This window comes from Lissotriton helveticus, chromosome 10 (assembly GCF_964261635.1).
Source record: "Lissotriton helveticus chromosome 10, aLisHel1.1, whole genome shotgun sequence".
Taxonomy (NCBI): Eukaryota; Metazoa; Chordata; class Amphibia; order Caudata; family Salamandridae; genus Lissotriton; species Lissotriton helveticus.
This window is the reverse complement of record NC_136071.1, coordinates 981467357-981487255: the sequence shown is the minus strand read 5'-3', so window position 1 is coordinate 981487255 and position 19899 is coordinate 981467357. Positions and strand designations below refer to the sequence as shown.

Here is a 19899-nt window from a genome sequence, read left to right as displayed (position 1 = left end):
GGCGGAGCTTACGCTCCGTGCCCCAGGCGAAACCTAAAAAGGACGAAGCCGCCAAGAAATTGCTGCTCATGCACTACGACTCTTTGACCTCTTCGAGACCCTCCCAGACACCGGAGATGAGGATGATGATTTTGAAGCTGCGGTAGCAGCCCTGAACCGGCGTTTCGAACCCCAATTAATCCGGACTTCGAGCGATTCAAGTTGAGACAGGCCAAACAGTCTGAAAAGGAGTCAGTCGATGTCTTCTACGCCTGGCTGAGGAGGCTCGCCAGCAAATAAAAATTCCAAAACCAGAGGGAAGAAATACGGGCCCAGATCATCCAAGAGTGCCGGTCGGTGCTGTTGCGGTGGCTATTCCAGCGACAACCTGGAATGTCCCTTCATGGCATACTGATACTGGCAAAGTCCCATGAGTTGTCAAACTCCAGAGTGGACGAAAAGGAGGCAGCTCTCAACAGGGGTGCGGTCATGCCCTGCACCCCCGACACTTCCAGGTCAAAGAGGAGAGAGTGTAGGCCATTCAGAAACGCCCGAGCCCCGCCCGTACACCCCCGAAGCCGCTGATAAGCAGGTCCTGTGAAAACTGTGGAGTCGAACATCCCCCAACAGGTCCCTGCTATGCAAAAGGGAAGGTCTGCTCCCATTGCGGGAAATCAAACCACTTCGTCAAAGTATGCCGGAGCGGGAGATCCAGGGCAGTCTTCAGCAGACCACGCAGGCCCCCATCCAACTAAGGCAGTTGTCAATCGATGATCACCTTGGCCAGTAGACACCACACCCCAAGGGCATGGTTGTGACACGGAGGGAGAAGACAGCGACGCGTTCATAGGATCCTTTGCCTGTCATTCTGACAAACGGCAATGGCCGCCCCCCCCCCATGTGCATTCTTGGAGTGGCAGGATCTACAGTGCAAGCACTCACTGACACCAGGGCCTTGGTGAATATAATGGATTCAGAACAATATGAATGCCTCACACCGTACCCCTGCTCTCTCCCACTAAGGCAAGGATCTACTCCTATGGCAGAACCCACCCGCTCCCTCTCAGAGGAGTAATAGAGGTTGAGGTAGCCAATGACAAGCATGCTACATGGGCAAGGTTCCATGTAACAGATGGGAAGAAAGGCACTCTCCTCAGCTGCCATATGGCGGCGGACCTGTGACTGGTTTTCTTAAGCACTCAAGTCCACGACTCCCATACCGACGACATCCAGCGGAAATTTCCACAGCTGTTTGAGGGTCTAGGAAAGGTGAGAGGGAAGAAGTTCAAACTACATATCGACCCCTTGATCAGACAACAGCTCTGAGGCACAGAAGAGTACCCTTTCACCTACGGCCACAGGCGGTAGAGGAGCTGAAGAAACTTGAGGATTTCTGCGTCATTCAACGAGTCACAGGCCTGACCCCGTGGGTGTCGCCTCTAGTCATCGCCCCAAAGCCCAAGCAGCTAAGGGCCATCCGGCTATGCGTCGAAATGCGCCTTCCCAACCAGGATATGAAGAGAGAATGACATCTGACACCCACCATGGATGACATTGTGGCTGATCTCAATGGGGCGAAGTGGTTTTCCAAACTCAGCCTAAATGATGGATACCATCAGCTGGAGCTCGCACCTGAGAGCACATTCATCACCACATTCTCCACCCACAGGGGTCTGAGGAGGTACAAGATCCTAAGCTTTGGGGTGTCGTTGGCTGCAGAAGTTTTCCAAAATGCCATCCGGGACACCCTGTCAGGTCTGCAGGGAATCCTAAACCTCAGCGATGACATGCTGGTATTCTCAAACTCTCTAGAAGAACACCACATGCACCTGCGGGCCATATTCCAACTGATTGCAGTCAGTGACCTCACCCTCAATACGGCGAAGTGCTCCTTCTATCAGGAATCTGTGGATATCTTTGGATACATCTTCTCCCGCGAAGGACTTCAGGTAGACCTGAAGAAAGCCGCTGCCATTCGGGCAGCACAAATACCCACCACTCCGACGGAGGTCCACAGGTTCCTGGTGATGGCCACGTAATGCGGCCGCTTCATTGCAAACCTGGCCTCCCTGTCGGAGCCGCTGCAAGCTCTTACAGGCTGTGGTGAGTCCTGGGACTGGACCCCGAAAACAAATGCAGCCTTCCACGCCATCAAGCAGACGTCTTTTTATCTTACCAAGATGCAAGTTCTACTTTTTATAATGTCCTTCTGCAGACACATGTGTTTATATCCTAATAGAGTATCTATAGAATTATATATTAAAGTGTTTCGCAAATGCTCAACAATTTGCCAAGAACCGATGTGCACAAATCCGTGACTCATACTGTTTGGCCGGGACTGCCAATAAAAGTTAGACCTTGCTTCTTTGATGAACTTAAATACTACTACAACTTTACTAAATAATGGTATAATGTCTTAAGAACATGTCCCCCCTTGTGTAAAACAAATTCATCCCCCCCAGGTGACAAACATCAGTTCTCATATTTAACCGATATAGTGATAAATACTGCAAGGAATGTAAAAATGTTATGGGGCTTGAGGGCTTGCCCTCCAAATAATATATACAAAGATGAATTGCAGCAGGGCTTATCTATTCCTTACCATAAGTATATTCAGGGTAAAATATAACTAGCAATATGAACATTTCAAGTGAGATAACCTGGTTAACGGGCATATTGAAAGAATGTTCCAGAAGCAATTTTCAATTTCACTTTTTTCTTACACAGGAAATTAGAAATGAATATGCTACTTACAAGTATGCATCTGTTCTTGGCATGTAGGGCTGCTAACATTCATATCTTAGCATTAGATCGCCGCCTAGTGTTGGGTCCGGATGATCGCACATTGTTGTCCTGGAAGAGTCTTCGAAGTATCCTGAGATAGGTGGCTCCTCCCCTGGACTACAGTGCGCATGGGCATCGGCTCCATCCCCAGATTGTTTTTCGCCATTGTGGCAGAAGATGGAGTGAAAAGTGTAAAGGATGTCCATGCTAATGACTGAATACAATAGTATATCTGCAGCTGCAACAGGCACCGGGGAGGAGGGTGGGCGATATGAATGTTAGCAGCCCTACATGCCAAGAACAGATGCATACTGGTAAGTAGCATATTCAGTTCGAGGCATGTGGGCTGCTAAATTCATATCTTAGCATAGAATACATAGCAGTCCCTCCATCAGCGGCGGTTGCCCGTGCCAGCTGCAGAAACCTGAAAGAGTGTCTTGAGAACAGCCTGTCCTACAGCAGCTTGCTGCTTGGAATGCACATCAACACAGTAGTGTTTTGTAAAAGTATGTGGTGTAACCCACGTGGCTGCTCTGCAAATGTCCTCTAAAGGAATGTTCCCTAGGAAAGCCATGGATGCCCCCAATTTGCGTGTGGAGTGCGCTCTGGGGGGTATCGTTAGAGTGCGCTTGGCCTTTTGATAACATATTTGGATGCACTTAACAATCCACCTGGCTATTCCTGCTTTGGAAATAGGGTTGCCTTTGTGTTGTGGTGCGAAGGCAACAAAAAGTTGTTTTGTCTTTCTAAAGGGTTGTGTCCTGTCTATGTAGTACATCAACGCCCTCCGTACATCTAAGGTATGGAGCATTCTTTCCGCTACCGTTTGTGGGTTTTGAAAGAATGCCGGCAAGTCAATAGTTTGGTTGAGATGAAACTGTGACACCACCTTCGGAAGGAATTTGGGGTTAGTGCGTAGCACTACCCTATTTGGATGAATCTGAATGAAAGGCTCTTGGATTGTGAGCGCTTGTAGCTCACTAACCCGCCTCAGTGACGTAATAGCTATTAGGAAAGCTACTTTCCACGTTAGGAACTGGAGTTCACACGAGTGCAGTGGCTCAAAAGGTGGTCCCATCAGTCTGGTGAGGACCACATTGAGGTTCCACACCGGAGCTGGTGGTGTTCTTGGGGGAATGACTCGTTTCAGACCTTCAAGGAAAGCTTTAATGGCAGGCACTCTGAAGACAGAGAGATGCTGCCTGTTCTGAAGATAAGCCGCTATGGCGGATAGATGTATCCGAATGGAAGTGTACGCTAGATTGCACTTGTAAAGATGCAACAGATAGCAAATGATGTCAGGGATAGATGCATCTAGCGGGTTGATGTCATTGGCTGTACAGTAAATGACAAAACACTTCCATTTCGCAGCATAGCATGCTCTGGTAGTGGGCTTCCTTGCCTCCCTGATGATGTCCATGCATTCCGGAGGTAGGTTAAGGTATCCAAACTCTAGGACTTCAGGAGCCAGATCGCCAGGTTGAGCTGTTGCGGATCTGGATGCTGAATTTCTCCATGGTTCTGCGTCAAAAGTCTGGGCGTGAGGCGCAGTCTTTGATGCGGCACCACTGAGAGTTCGAGGAACGTGGTGTACCATGCTTGGCGCGCCCACGTTGGAGCAACTAGGATGAGAGTCATCGCGTGCTGCCTTAGCTTTCTTGCCACCAGCGGTATCAGAGGGGCTGGCGGAAAAGCGTACGCAAATTTGCCTGACCAGTTCATCCATATCGCATTCCCCTGCGACTGTGGGTGAGGGAACCTGGCGGCAAAGTGTTGGCATTTTGCGGTTTCTTTTGTGGCAAACAGGTCTATCTCCGGATGACCCCACTGCTGGAAGTACGGGTGGAGGACAGATGGGTGTATCTCCCACTCGTGCATTTGATGGCTGTACCTGCTGAGCAGATCCGCCATCTGATTGTCCTTTCCCGGGAGGTGTTCTGCCATGAGGAAAATGTTCCTCTGAATGGCCCACTTCCACATGCTCTGAGCCAGATGAGACAGCTGTGGCGAGTGGGTGCCCCCCTGCTTTTGAATGTAGTACATCGCGGTCATGTTGTCCGTCCGGACTAACACTACCTTGTTGCACAGATGTACAATGAAGGACTTGAGTGCCATGAAGATTGCCATCAGTTCCAGATAGTTGATGTGCATCTTCTGTTGCTGCGTCGTCCATAGTCCCTGCACCGTGTAAGTGAGCAGATGAGCTCCCCATCCCTGGAGAGATGCGTCCGTTGTCAGGATAATCTGTGGCACTGGCTCTTGGAACAGTCGGCCCTTGCAAAGGTTGTGTGGAGTCCACCAATGCAGAGAGTCGTATGCCCGACTGGTAACCAACACTAGGTCTGTCAATTGTCCCTGAGCCTGTGTCCACTGATTTGCTAAGCACTCCTGGAGCGGGCGCATATGTAACCGTGCGTGAGGGACTATGAAGATGCAGGAGGCCATCATGCCTATCAACTGCATGAACACTCTCGCTGGAAGCGAGTGTTGTGGTCTGAACTTCTGGATTAGAGACTGCATGCTGGCTATCCTGACTTGGTTTGGTTGAGCCATGGCCGTCAGGGTATTGATTGTCGCACCTAGAAACTGCCGGACATGTGCCGGCTGAAGATGCGACTTTGGGTAGTTCAACGAGAAACCTAGATTGTGAAGGAGGTGAATGGTGGTCGACATGTCCGCGGCGCACTGTCGTTCCGACTTGGCTTGAACGAGCCAGTCGTCCAGGTAGGGGTAGACATGGATGTTCTGCCTCCTGAGGTGCGCTGCTACTGTCACCAGACACTTGGTAAACACCCTTGGGGCTGTGGTGACTCCGAAGGGTAGGACCTTGAACTGGTAATGCTTGCCTTGAATAGTGAACCTGAGGTATTTCCTGTGGGACGGGTGTAGTGGAATGTGGAAATACGCATCCTTGAGATCTAAGGTTGCTAAGAAGTCCCCTTGGTTTAACAAGGGAAGAATCTGTTGCAGTGTAAGCATATGGAAATGTTCTGATAGTATGTACAGGTTGAGGGGACGTAGATCTAGAATGGGTCTGAGAGATCCGTCCTTCTTTGGAATAAGGAAGTACAGGGAATATACCCCTGTGCCTTCCTCTCCCACCGGCACGAGCTCGATTGCGCCTTTGTGCAGCATTGCCACTACTTCCTGCTGCAATAAGTGCAAGTGCTCAGCGGACATAGGCCTTTGCCTTGGCGGAATGTTGGGTGGAGTGGATTTCAACTCTAGGCAATAACCATACTGGACTAGTTGTCGCACCCACCTGTCTGTGGTGATGTTCTCCAGACGGGCAGGAACTGCTGCAGTCTCCCCCCGACAGGTGTTAAGTGGTCGGGGGGCAGTGACAGAGAGTCACTGTTTGCTTGGGGTAGAGGAGCGGGAGTTGTTGTTTCCTCTGCCGCGACCTCTGTTGCTGGTATTTCTGTAACCTCCCTTGTTCTGTTTTGTGAACGAGGATTGTGCTCCACCTCTTGAGAATTGCGATTGTTGACCCATTTGTCCTCTGGTGACTCCACGTGCACCTGAGCGACGAAAATTATTGCCACGAAACTGTTGTGATTGTAGGGCCCCCATGGACTTAGAAGTTTCTGTGTCCTTTTTTATCTTTTCGAGGGTGGTGTCAACATCTGGACCAAACAGTCTATCAGGATTGACTGGCTGATTAAGGATGGTTGTCTGAATATCAGGTTTAAACCCTGATATGCGGAGCCAAGCTCGTCGTCTTAGCATGACGCTAGTGTTGATCGCTCTAGCTGCTGTGTCTGCGGCGTCAAGTGCACACTTGATGGCTGCGTTGGAGATCAGTTTCCCTTCCTCTATAAGCAGTTTGGTGCCCTCTTGAAACTTTGGAGGCAGGTGTTGTACAATCTGCTCTAGGGTGTCGTAATGCGCCCTATCGTAACGTGCTAAGAGTGCTTGTGTATTTGCAATACGCCAAAAGTTGGCAGCTTGTGCCGCCACTCTTTTGCCCCCTGCCTCTAGCACTTTGGACTCCTTGTCTGGGGGAGGAGCTTCACCCGTCGTCTGGGAGTTGGCCCGTTTTCTGGCATTTGCGACCACAAGAGAGTCTAGTGGCAACTGTCCCCGAATGTATGCAGGGTCTGCAGGTGCTGGTCTGTACTTTTTCTCTATACGTGGATTGACCACTCTCGCTCTGGTAGGTTCTTTAAAGATGTCAGCTGCATGCTTGAGGACTCCCTTGAGCATAGGCAGCGTTTTCACAGTTCTTTCAGAGACCGAAAAAGTATCAAAGAGAAAGTCCTCTTCCACTGGGTCAGCATGCATGTCCACATCATGATTAGCAGCTGCCCTCTCAATGAGTGCATGAAAACCTGCAGAATCCTCTGTCGGGGATGCACGTGCACTGAAAGCCTGTGGGTCTTGCCCCACACTTTGGGTGCCTTGGTCACCAATGTCATCACATGCATCTGGATGTGCATCTGGTTCATTGATGGGGAAGGTGTATTGGTCATCTTCATCATATCCCTCACCCTCAGAGTGTTCTGGTGAGGGAGTAGGGCTTCTTCTTGGAGGAGGCTGGATAGGTTCTATGAGGCTAGAAGCGTCCTGAGGAACCCTCTTCTTCTTTAGAGGGATGACATAGGAGTCCAGAGGCTCCGAAGTGATCCTCCTTTTGTATAGGGTTAATTTGCCAGTGTTGGCGTCGATGAAGTGCTCAGAATCGTCCTCTGATTCGAGTTCTCGACCTGAAGGTACCCCTGCCGTAGAAGAATCCGACTTCTTTGGCGTCGATTTCGTAGAAAAGGCCTTCGGAGCCTCTTTCGGCGGCAGAAGGAAGAGAAGCTTACTCTTAGACTTTGCCGGAGTGTCTTTCGGCGTCTGAGGCGACGGCAACGGAGCCGACGTAGCAGCGGCCTTGTCTCTGATTCTCTGTAGCGAAGCGGCGATGGGGGACACTTCACTTACAGTGGCCTTTGGCGCTGACGAGGATGCCTTGACCTTCCCCTCGGATCCGACGTCATGGTGGCCTTTCTGAGTCTTGGACGCCGATGCAGTTGCCACCGACCCCGAGTCCTTGGATCGATGCGCAGATGTGCCAGCCGTCGATCCGTGTGCTTGTGTCGCCTCCGACTTCACTACGCGACCGACGAACGGAGTCCCAGTCGGAACCGGAGCCGTGCCGCTGGCCTTGGCGTGCTTAGACGGTGTCGCAGCGGTTGATCCGTGCCGACCACCCTTCTTAGAGGATCCCTCCTCTGGCGCCGATTTTGACCCTGTGGAATCGACCGACTTCTTCGACTTCTGTGGACCGGAGGTCGACGGAGCCGATGCGGCGGCGGGTGCAGTAGTTTTCTGTTGGCCGGCCGCCATTTTAGGGACGCTCGAGTCCATAAGTTTCGGTTTCGTTTTCGGGTCGGCCATTTTAGGTGTAGTCGATACCGTAAGTTTCGGTTTCGGTTTCGATCCGGCCTGCCCAGCAAGTATGTCCGTGGCCGGGCCTGAAGGCGGGGCCGTGGCTTGCGGTACGGGGTCTTGGGTAAGGCCAACTGGCGATCCCGTGACCCGATCGTGATCTTCGAAACCTTCGGGGCATAGCTCGTCCCCTGAGCTATCTGCCGCGGCCCCATAAATCTCTTCGACGTCCCCTACCTCGTCGACGTATTCAAGGCCTTGATCCACGACTCCGTCGTCGTCTACCGGATCCGCCTCGACCTCCGTTTCGGGTGGGGATATTTGGAGATGATGACCCTGTTCATCTTCTTCTTGGTCGCCGAAGATGTTTTCTGGATCCGGGGCCGCTTGTCTGGCCTCCAGGCGCACCGCGCGCCGAAGCTTGAGAGTCTTTTTCGACCTGAATTGAGCGCAAGCCTTACACTTGCCGTCGTCATGGTCCGGTGAAAGGCATTTGTTACAGACCGGGTGCAGGTCTATATGTGGGTACTTGGACCCACAGAGCGGACAGTACTTAAACGGACTCCGCTCCATGCTGGAAAGTCGTGGTCGTGTCGCGATGAGAAGGCCTCGATGTCCGAAGAGTGAAAAAACTCCGCTGAATCCGACTCCAAGAGTCGGAAGAACTCGAGACCGTGCGCAAACAATACCGACGCTATAAATACAAGGCCTTTTGGCCTTAAAAAGTTAGTTTTACTCGGTTCCGACAGAGAGAAGTCGAGACCGCATCCGAACCCAATGGCGGAAAAAAACAATCTGGGGATGGAGCCGATGCCCATGCACACTGTAGTCCAGGGGAGGAGCCACCTATCTCAGGATACTTCGAAGACTCTTCCAGGACAACAATGTGCGATCATCCGGACCCAACACTAGGCGGCGATCTAATGCTAAGATATGAATTTAGCAGCCCACATGCCTCGAACACATATGTTAAACACAAGAACCAAAAACATAAAGGACTATACAGCACCTCAATGAAATGCTGGCAAATATTGTTGTTTATTCCTGCCTTCTAATTGTTTCATTTTCATACCAAGCTGTTAAATAGCTCCATGTTGTGATTACACCTCCAGCCAATTCTGGCATTTTAGGCAGAAACACTTTGCATGCTTGAATTTTCGAGCCTATTCGTATAATGCTAAAAGTGAAACTGCAAGTCCCAAATTACAATGCACTGTTTGCTAAAATCCCATGACTGGCTGAAGGTGTTTCCCAAGAAATTGGGCCACCTAGCAGCATGAAACATGTTTAACAATACTGACACAGCAGTCATGTTCAGTTATCCCATTTAAAAGTGCAGTCAACTAGATAAGTGCAAATAATCTACTGTCACATCTGCCAACCATAAAGCGTCCTCGTGATCCTATATCAGAAATGTGGGGTGAAATGATGGGCATTATTTGTAGGCCCCACTTAGACACCTACTTCCAGCCATGACATGACTGACAAAACTTTTACTGATTGCCCATTACAGAGTGTATCACTTCCACATTTTCACTGCAACCACAGTGCTGTTTATTAGCCTCGTGTTCATCTTTGCTGGCATCGGGGTATACTAAAAGCTCCTCATAGCCAGAGTCTGGTGTCCCTCTAACATCAATTTGCGCACCGAGAAGGGCCCTACCCCCAGATTGAAAACCTCTGCCCTAAAGCTGTTTCTTGGTGGTAATAACTGATCTGGGCTTCTTGTTTAGTGGACAAAAATCATCACTGACAAGCAAGACGGATTAATCATGGACACTTTAGTATCCCTTATTCTTTATTTACATAGGTTAATGAATCGGATTGAAATAACTTGCGTCTCAGATTCACATTGTTTTTTGTTCACTCAATTCCTTTATAAATTTATGATTGCAAGTGTTACTCATATATATAAATAAACTTTAGGCTAAAAAACAATGTGGAAAAATAAAATGGAAATATGAACTATAATTACAACATTATATTAACTATATTTGATTTCCATAGTTTCCAAGCAAGGACTCAAAAAACCATAAAAAATGTTACTAGACCTGCGGGTCCAGTGACTTAAGTAATTTAATATGGCTAATTATAATGCTCTTGACCCATAAACTGGTTTCAAATTATGTAATCCTGGGGAAATATTTTAATTCACTGATCCACCATTTTCTTCTTTATCACATATGAGAGCATCTTCGAATACACGAGTTAAGCATGTCATGTCTGCTGTACAAATATCACTTTTGTTTGATTTAATAGACTTAACTATTGGTTCCTATATAATACAAATGTAGTGAGATATAGTATACACATGACGGCTGACTTACCTCTTAGTTCATTAACTGCATTGCCTTCGGGGCGGGCGAGAATGTTTCTCAATTCTGGTTTCAAAACTATCACTTGTAATAAATACATACCTAAAGCATGAAATGGTAGCAAACTTATTTGCAATCAGCAGATTTTCCTTTGAAATGGCCACAACATTTCCCACTGACATGCGGTTTTACGGATGAAACAACATCATGTATAATCTTTGCAAATCAAGTTTCTGCAAATAGTTGTCCATTGCACATCACCAAGTAATAATAATAATAGGCACATTTATAAAGCGCATGGTAACACTCGGCCAGTGCGTCCCCGCGCTGAGGTGCAATTGCAAGAATTCCACACCCGACAGCCTCTCTCACTAGTTATCCCGGGGGAAAAGATACGTTTTCAAATTTTTCCTGCAAAAGCTCTCGGGCCTCCATCTGGAAGTACACAGGGAGTTTGTTCCAGTGCTGGGCTGCCAGCAGGCTGAAAGCGCGTACGCCCATCCTAGCTCTCTTTGAGGCAGGAACGCACACCAAACCCACCCCGCATGATCTTAGTTGGCGTGTAGGGACATAGGGGGTGAGTAGCTCCGACAGCTAGGAGGGGGCAGACCCCTGCAGGATGCAGTGGCAAATACACATTGTCTTAAACAGGACTCTCTCCCTTATCGGCAGCCAGTGGAGTACAGTCCGCATTGCCTTCGCCGAGGCACTCCTCGGGCGCATAAGAACCAGAAGAGCTGCTGCGTTCAGCACCCCCTGGAGTCTGAGCATACACTTTGTCGTAGTACCCAGATAGAGGATGTTGCCATAATCCAGGCGCGATGTCACCAGGGCATGAACCATTGTCTTCCTGGCAGCAGACGGTAGCATATCCAGGGTTTAGCGGAGGAACTTCAGGACTCCAAAACAGGCGCCTGCCACCTGCATGGTTTGGTACTCAAAGGAGAGCCTTGTGTCCAAACACACCCCCAGATTCTTTGCCTGCGCACAGGGGACAGGCGTAGACCCCAAGCTCTGAGTCTACTAGGCAGATGACCATACCGACGGAGCTCACCCCACCACAAGCACCTCAGTCTTATTGCCATTCAACTTCAGGCAATTGTTAGCCATCCAGGCGGCCAGTTCTTGCAGGCACGCCACAAAGTTGAAGGCTGCAGTGTCAGGTGCCTGTGTGAGGGAGACCACCAGCTGCGTGTCATCTGCATAAGACACGGCCCTGATCCCAAACCCATCAGCGATCTCCGCTAGAGGAGCCACATAGAGATTGAACAGGGTCGGGCTCGGGGTCGATCCCTGCGGTAACCCCTGTCTTAAAATGATGACTTTCGAGTAATGGGAGCCCTGCCTCACTTGGAAGCTACGCCCAGACAAGAAAGAGTTCAGCCAGCTCAGGGCACTGCCCGAAACACCTCCTTTCTTCAAACACTGCACCAGAGTGTGGTGGGCAACAGTGTCGAAGGCGGAACTTAGGTCCAGCAGGATCAAGGCCGCCGTCTGGCCTGCGTCCACATATTGCCTGATGGTCTCAGTGGCAAAGAGCCACGCGGATTCCGTAGAGTAGAAAGCTCGGAATCCAGACTGAGTGGGATGCAGGAGATTCAATCTCTCAATATACGCCGTCAGCTGCATATTTACCACTTTATCTGCTACCTTGGCAAAATATGGCAGGAGAGAGATGGGGCGAAGATTATCCAGTTGGTCTGGGCCTATATGAGGTTTCTTGGGGAGTGGTAGGACCACAGCTTTCTTCCAGCAACCTGGTACTGTACAGGTCCTAAAAGAAGTCTTTTTAAAACAAATCTTTTTATTCACAGTTTTTCATAATAAACACAAACCCCTCCCTCCCACCCCCCACCCCCAAGGCCAAGATCATACCATAAACAAGAAAGACTTATTACATTCATAAATCTGAAGTTAATACATTATAGTTCGTTAAGACATGCACAACAAAATCATAATAGATAATAAATAATAATAATAAATACATGGCAACCTATGTATGTCTCTGAATCCACTGCAGCAGCGGTGCCCAGATCTGCATACCCCTTCTTCTTTTATTAGAGCCTTTATTTTTATAGATTGCAAACTCAAAGCTGCAGGTCGCAAGTAGCCTAGCCCTCCATTGTTGGAAGGTAGGTGGATTTGGATCGAGCCAAGTTGAGGCAATACAGAGTCGGAGGATTGCCATAGCCACAAAGATCAACCCCTGTATGTTTGTCTGCCGCTTGCAGTTTGCTACACCCAATATAATTTCCTCGGTTGAAACATCCACTCTTATTTGGCACACTTCTGATAAGAATTCAGATATATCTTTGATCAGAATATTAAGCGTGTTACATGTAGCAAAAATATGTATAATATCAGCCCCAAACAATGTAAAACATGGGCACGTAGTTCCCTTCCCTGTACCCCATTTGGCGATTTTCTTTGGTGTATAATATAGGGAAAAGAATGTTTTATAACAATGTGCTTGTAGTTTTATGGACATTAGCGATGTTTGGGCTATATCATAGGCACGACGGGGGATTGTAGACTGAACTCCCAGCTTGATCTGCCAAACAGAAGAGTGTTTGTCCATATCATCATGAAAAACTGAGTTCAGGGTTTCATATATTTCCCTAATCTTGGGTGTGTTTTTTTTACAAAGATTATCAATCAGTTGATTATTCTGGAAATTGCACAGCCCGCCAGATTTCTTTGCTAAAAAATCTCTAACCTGCAAAAACTTTAAAAAAATCCCTGTGGCTAATATTATATTCAGCATGTAGATCTTCAAACATCTTAAAGCCACCTGGTGCATAAAAACAACCCAGCTGTACCACTCCGACCGAGACCCATCTGTTAATACAGCTATCCTGAAAAATTTCGGGTAGATCATTATTAAGGCTCACTGGAGTATAATGTGAGTATCGCCCGAACCCAAGAGCCTACGCACATTACTCCACACTTTGTACACCCCGCAATAGTTTTAAACGTAACTTTCTTAAAGTAGCTATTGTTGACATGCCGCCAAAAGCAGCCAGCACATTCTTCTCCTAGTATAATTTCCTGCGGGTTGGGATCGCTTGCCTGATAGGATCGTGAGAGATCAATTTAGCACAGTGTTTTAGAACGTTGGCCCAATAGTAAAGTTTAAAATTAGGCAGAGATAATCCTCCTCTTCCTTTGGTAGCATAATCCATTTAAAGGCCCGTCGGGGTTTCTTATATCCCCAAATAACACTTGAAAACATGGAATCTATAGTTCTAAAAATTTGGGGAGAAAACTCGAGACATATAGTCCGAAAAAAATATAAAAAACGGGGCAAAAAATCATCTTAATCACATTACATCGACCATCAATATTCAGATGTAAATTATTCAGTCGGACCAGCTCTTTCTTAGTACGTGATATCAGTGGGATCAAGTTGTTATTAACGATATTTTCTATTTTGGCACTTATGTTAACACCTAAATATACGGCCTCCTCGGTCACTCTTGAGTCTCTCATCGCAATTTTGTTATTGAGAACAATCTCGGTTTTGCTGAAGTTCAATTTATAGCCAGACACTAACCCAAACCGATATGCCTCTTCTTCTATCACAGGCATGGCTAAATTGGGATCTCTAGAAGCAAGCGCGATATCATCGGCGTATGCTAAGATTTTGGTATAATGATTGCGTATTTGAATCGGTGGTATTGATACAAGGTTTTCTAACCACCAGATGAATGGGTCAATATATATCGCGAAAAGAAGAGGGGAGCAAGGGCACCCCTGCCTAGTCCCTCTCGAAATCGCAAAATTCTCTGACAGGAGCCCATTAACCAATACTCTGGCGCTTGGCTTATCGTATAGCCTTTGGGTAGCCTTGATGAATCTGTTAGTAATTCCACAATGAGACATTGCAGCCCATAAAAATCTCCAGGAGACCCTATCAAACTCTTTCTCTGCGTCAAGCAGGATAAGCGCCATAGGGTCTCCTGTTGACTCAGTATAATCGAATAGAGAGATTACCCGTTGTATATGGTCAGTTGTTGACCTTCCTGGTATACACCCATGCTGGTAGTTTGATACTACTTTATTTATTTTTGGTGCAAGTCTAGCTGCTAATAATTTTGAGTAAATTTTAGAATCCCCGTTGATCAAAGTAATAGGACAGTATGATCCTAAATCGAGAGTGTTTTTATTCTTTTTCAGGAAAACCACAATCTTAGCTTCTGACCATGAGGCGGGTGGGCTCCCCCCCTGAAATATATGAATAAAGAGTTCTACCATTATCGTTTTTAGTTGGTCAGCAAATTTCGTATAGAACTCTGTCAGGATCCTGTCCAGCCCTGCCGCCTTTCCACTGGATAATGAATTTAAAGAGTGGAGGATCTCTTCCCAGTTAGGTAAATCATCCAGCATATCCTGATCTTCCTTCTCAAATCTAGACCCTGGGATTGCATCTAGATAGGAATCAGGGTCCCCCAGCCCCACAACAGGTTCTGCGTGTAGGTCTTGATAAAATCTCTGAAACGATGCCCTTACTTCAGATGGTTCCGATCTGAAGCCTAATCTGGGATCCTGAATTTCCTTTATAGTGCAAGCTGATGTCTCTTCTCTTATACGCACTGCCAGCTGATGTCCAACCTGTTCACTTAGCTCGTATACTTTCTCTTTATATATCGATGCTTTGATGATAGCTTTTTCCACTAATATTTCTGAGATAAGATTTCTAGCGACAGCTACCTGAGCCAAAACGTTATCTAGCACCTGGCCCTGTTGTGTTGCTATAATCAGGTCCTCCTCGATTTTACCCAGATTTTCTTGTAGTGCTGCCATACGGAGTTTTCCTTCCCTGTTTGACCTAAGTGAAAATTGCAGTGTCTCACACCTTATGCCCACCTTCAGGGCGTCCCACACTATCACTATAGGCACACTACCCAGATTGTCCACTATAAACCCCGGGATCCACCCCCTCATGTGTTGACAGTAGTTTTCATTCTTCAATAAAGCCCTCTCAAATGTCCAGGTCATGAGTGGACGGCTATTCTGAGTGCATAATAAGTTTAAAGTTAGTGGATTATGGTCCGACAATACAAGCGGAAGTTTTTCTATCGAACACAAAGATTTCAGTGAATTCGACATAAGCATATAGTCTAACCGTGCATGTCGGAAGTGAGGATATGAATAAAACGTAAATCCAGGATCTCCAATATGATTATGTTGCCACCCATCTATTAGGCCATGTACAATGCACATATCTTTTAGTGCTTAGAAGACTCTTGGTTTTTTACCATGATATTTGAATTCAGGACCAATTGTCCAGTCCCCTGGAAGATGTAGGTTGAGATCCCCGCAAATGATCAGGGGTAGGGGCCAGTGTGTTAGCTCGTTGGATATACCAGTCAGCATCTCTGGTTCATCGGAGACACTCCCATAGATGGTGCAGAGTATCATCTTATTTAGCCCATTATTATACTGACATTCGGCGATTGCCCATCTACCGAATTTGTCAGACAACACTCTACTGAATTGGAGGCCCCCCTCCGCCCCCCTTTGCTAAAATCGCCACCCCCTTAGTTCGGACACCCTGTGTTGAAGCAATAATAGGTTTATACCCCAGCGTTTTAAGCAAATATTGCTGAGATCCTTCAATATGTGTCTCTTGCATACAGACGATGTTAGCTTCCATTAATTGCAGCCCGCTACGACCTTCTGCCTTTTTTTAATATCATTGAGGCCACAGATATTAAGTGAAACAATTTTTAGCTTAGCCATGTTATCATTAGAGCTGTTACCGATTGCCTAATGTCATGTCCCTGCCCTATTCTCCTGATCATTACATATTTGTCTATGTGCCCCACAACAATGTCTTTTCCACCCTTCCTGTACTCGAAATCTCTCGGTCTGGAGCCCCCCCTTCCCCCTCAAACCCCCCTTGACCCCCCCACCACCCCCCCTTACCATCCAATGAGGCATCCTAGGTCCCCGGGTACCCAGGTGTGGGCGTCCGTATGGTCAGAGCGCCTCAGCGCACCCCGTGGCCTGGCCCTGTATGCTTGGGTTGTACGGGTGGGGTCAATTATGAGATTAAACATTCCCCTAAGCCTTTATGAAGAATCTAATATTATATCATATTTTAGTTCACATGCTTTTAACGCTAGGGGAGCCATATAGAGATTGAACATGGTCGGGCTCAGGGTCGATCCCTGCGGTACCCCTCTGTCTTAAAACGATGACTATCGAGTAATGGGAGCCCTACCTCACCTGGAAGCTACGCCCAGACAAGAAAGAGTTCAGCCAGCTCAGGGCACTGCCCGACACACCTCCTTTCTTCAAACACTGCACCAGAGTGTGGTGGGCAACAGTGTCGAAGGCGGAACTTAGGTCCAGCAGGATCAAGGCCGCCGTCTGGCCTGCGTCCACATATTGCCTGATGGTCTCCGTGGCAAAGAGCAAGGCGGATTCCGTAGAGTAGAAAGTTCGGAATCCAGACTGAGTGGGATGCAGGATATTAAATCCCTCAATATACGCCGTCAGCTGCATATTTACCACTTTCTCCGCGACCGTGGCAAAATATGGCAGGAGAGAGATGGGGCGAAGATTATCCAGTTGGTCTGGGCCTATATGAGGTTTCTTGGGGAGTGGTAGGACCACAGCTTTCTTCCAGCAACCTGGTACTGTACAGGTCCTAAAAGAAGTCTTCACCAAGTTTCTAATGTATGGCTCCAGGATATCCGGGCTCCCTCTCAGTACCTTAGTACTCTAGGAGAGCCCGATTTTATACGATTGCAGATTTTAATTAACTCTTCTGGGTGGGGCACGGAAAAACTCTTCAACCCTTCACCCCACAGACATACTCTGTCTCCTCCGCCACCTCATCTCCTACACGGGCGGAATCAGGGAAGGTGGAGTATATTTTCTCCACTTTGTCCGAGAAAAAATCTGCCACGCGGTTGCATAGCTCTTCTGATCCCACAGCCGGCGCCGCTGACGTAGATAAGGAAGATATCTCCTTATATACCATAAACAGTTCCCGTGTAGAGTTGCCCGCCGATCCATTTCTCTCCAGATAGTATAATGCTTTTGCTCTTCTAATACGCCCATGGTAGCTCTTCAGTGCCTCTTTATACTCCCTCCTCCCCTGGTCAGAGAAATCTTTCCTCCACCGCCTTTCCAGGAGTTTACAATCTGCTTTCGTCGTTCTTAAGGCATCAGAGTACAAAGGAGCAGATTTATGTGCTCTAATTTATTTGACCATGGGGCGGTGCTGTCCAGGGCTCTCGTAATCATCCTGTCTTAAGTTTATGCATGCCCCTTCGGCATCTGTGCCGCCAGGTAGGCCCTACATACAACAAGAGGGCGCTGCTAAACTTTTCCTGTGAGAAGCCCGCCCATCTCTGACACACTATGCCCCTTTTTGCTTTTTTTCGGCAGTCTTTTAGCGAAAGGGACCAAGAAATTATCTGTCCATACAACAGGGAGAGGGGGATAAACAACTATATCCTCCCAATTTGCAAAAAGGAGGTCCAGCATATGGCCCCTCAGGTGGGTTGGGGAATCTGATATTAGCCTAAGTTGTAGGGTGGCCATTTCCTGACAACGTTCACCCGCCGCCGTACAGCAAGCATCATCAAAATGTAAATTAAGATCACCCAGCACTAAAAGGTTGTCATACCGTAGTGCAGGTTGAGTAAAGTGATCAATCAAACCAGAGGAAAAGCAGTTAGCGGGGCCAGGAGATAAAGTTTTCTGATTTGTTTTGCTCCTATTTAGATCTTTGTTTGCATCACCCTTCTGAATTAAAAAAAAATATATATTGTAATTCCGGATATATTTTGAAATACTTGTACTGTTCATTCACAAGCTGTTTAAATGTTGTGTGTTAGAAAAAAACTGATATCTTAAAGTCTTTTGTTTTACAATGATGGCCAGGCAGCTCACTTGGCAAAAACCTCCGACTGTAGTAAGAGAAGGAAAAGTAAACACCATTTTCCAGGATAAGATCAGAAATAATTAGTAAAAAGACAAACTGGCATTTGACCACTGCCCTTCAACCCACAGCAAATATGTCAAGATATAATCAAGATTTAAAGGCATCTTTTTTGCTCATACACTTTCTGAATGATCAGAACACCTGTTCCTTCCAGCTTAAGCTCACTTGCCAGAACTTACGAATAGGTAGTAAAAATAGCTGGAACTGATCAAATGTGAGATTTTACAAGGCCTGCAAGGCGAGGTGTCAAAGCTCAGAAACACTGCATAGGGAATGCTGCTGCAGATATCAATGTATATAATATAGTGAATACACCTCTATGAAAAGGTCAACGCAACTTCTAGCCAAGTATGTTTCCAGTTTTCTCAGAATAAGGAAATTGATTCTTAAGTCAAGAGGTTCAGTAAAACGATTAGGAAACTCATCTAAAGTGATGTTAATCTGAATGTTGCAACTGCTTGAAATATCCCACTTCAATGGAAACGAGCATTAGCCACGCACAGGGCTTACTTACCACATCAATCAGACTCTCTTGTATTCTGTTCAGGGTGGTTCTCAGCCTGCTGCTGCTAAGACCGAGGCCAGTGGATTCAAACTAGGAAAAAAAAGAAAAAGCAAACATGATGCCCGTGTAGGATATCTCCAAAGACACTAGATCCTACCATTCGGATGCATCTTTCAGGCAAAAATGAGAACTAGGCTTGTTTTCAAAAGCTCGCACTTTTAAATACTGCCCAATATCTTTCTGAGAAAGACAGAACTGGAGATAACAAATCAAATTATTGAAATCTAGTCCACATTTGCGACCAAATCCTTAAACGCCAGAACTGAACCGGTACAACCTCCCCCCCAGGAATGTGACTTGCAACATTAACGCATACTTCATTGGCTTACACTTTTAAGGAACAGCACGGAAAACCCACTTAAGGGCACCTATGAATTCAGCCATTTACAAAGAAGTGTCTGGTATAAACGTAGTTGTTACCCGATTATGCTTAAGCCCTGGCCACTTGTTTTAATTCTGAGCACAACTAATGGTAAAACACTAACTAAAACGCACATGTGTACACAGTCATATTGAAGATCCATTGTCCACCACATAAATCAATCAATTAATAAAAAGAAGATGTTACTGTGGAATCTACTTTGATTTTCATGATTACCTTATCAACACTTCAAGGTTTGGAAGCATCTTAGAGCGAGGCTAGGGCTATGTTCATGAACTGATGCGTTGGAGTGTGGCATCCTTCGAACCACCATAAAAATATGAACACATGGATTTTCACTTCAGTTCTTTTTTTTGGAGAATGTTATACATTGTACTGAGACCAAAACAGTTCCACGATTAACGAAAACCTCTGCTTACTGATGCATTCAAATCTCCCTTTCTGAGAGACGTCCACATTATTTACATGAACAAAAACACAAAATCACCCTATAGGGTTCTGAGGAAGGGGCAGTGATAGAGACGTAAGCTGTAATGGAGAA

The 19899-nt window shown here is 47.0% G+C and overlaps 1 protein-coding gene across 1 annotated transcript in view; it reads right to left on the bottom strand.

The window, feature by feature from the left end:
• VPS50 (VPS50 subunit of EARP/GARPII complex) overlaps positions 1-19899 on the bottom strand; it is an 821620-nt gene that overhangs the window by 226856 nt on the left and 574865 nt on the right. Inside the window, exon 22 of the mRNA XM_078663657.1 lies at positions 18926-19006. Coding sequence (XP_078519783.1) covers positions 18926-19006 — 81 coding nt within the window. The remainder of the gene's footprint in view (positions 1-18925; positions 19007-19899) is intronic.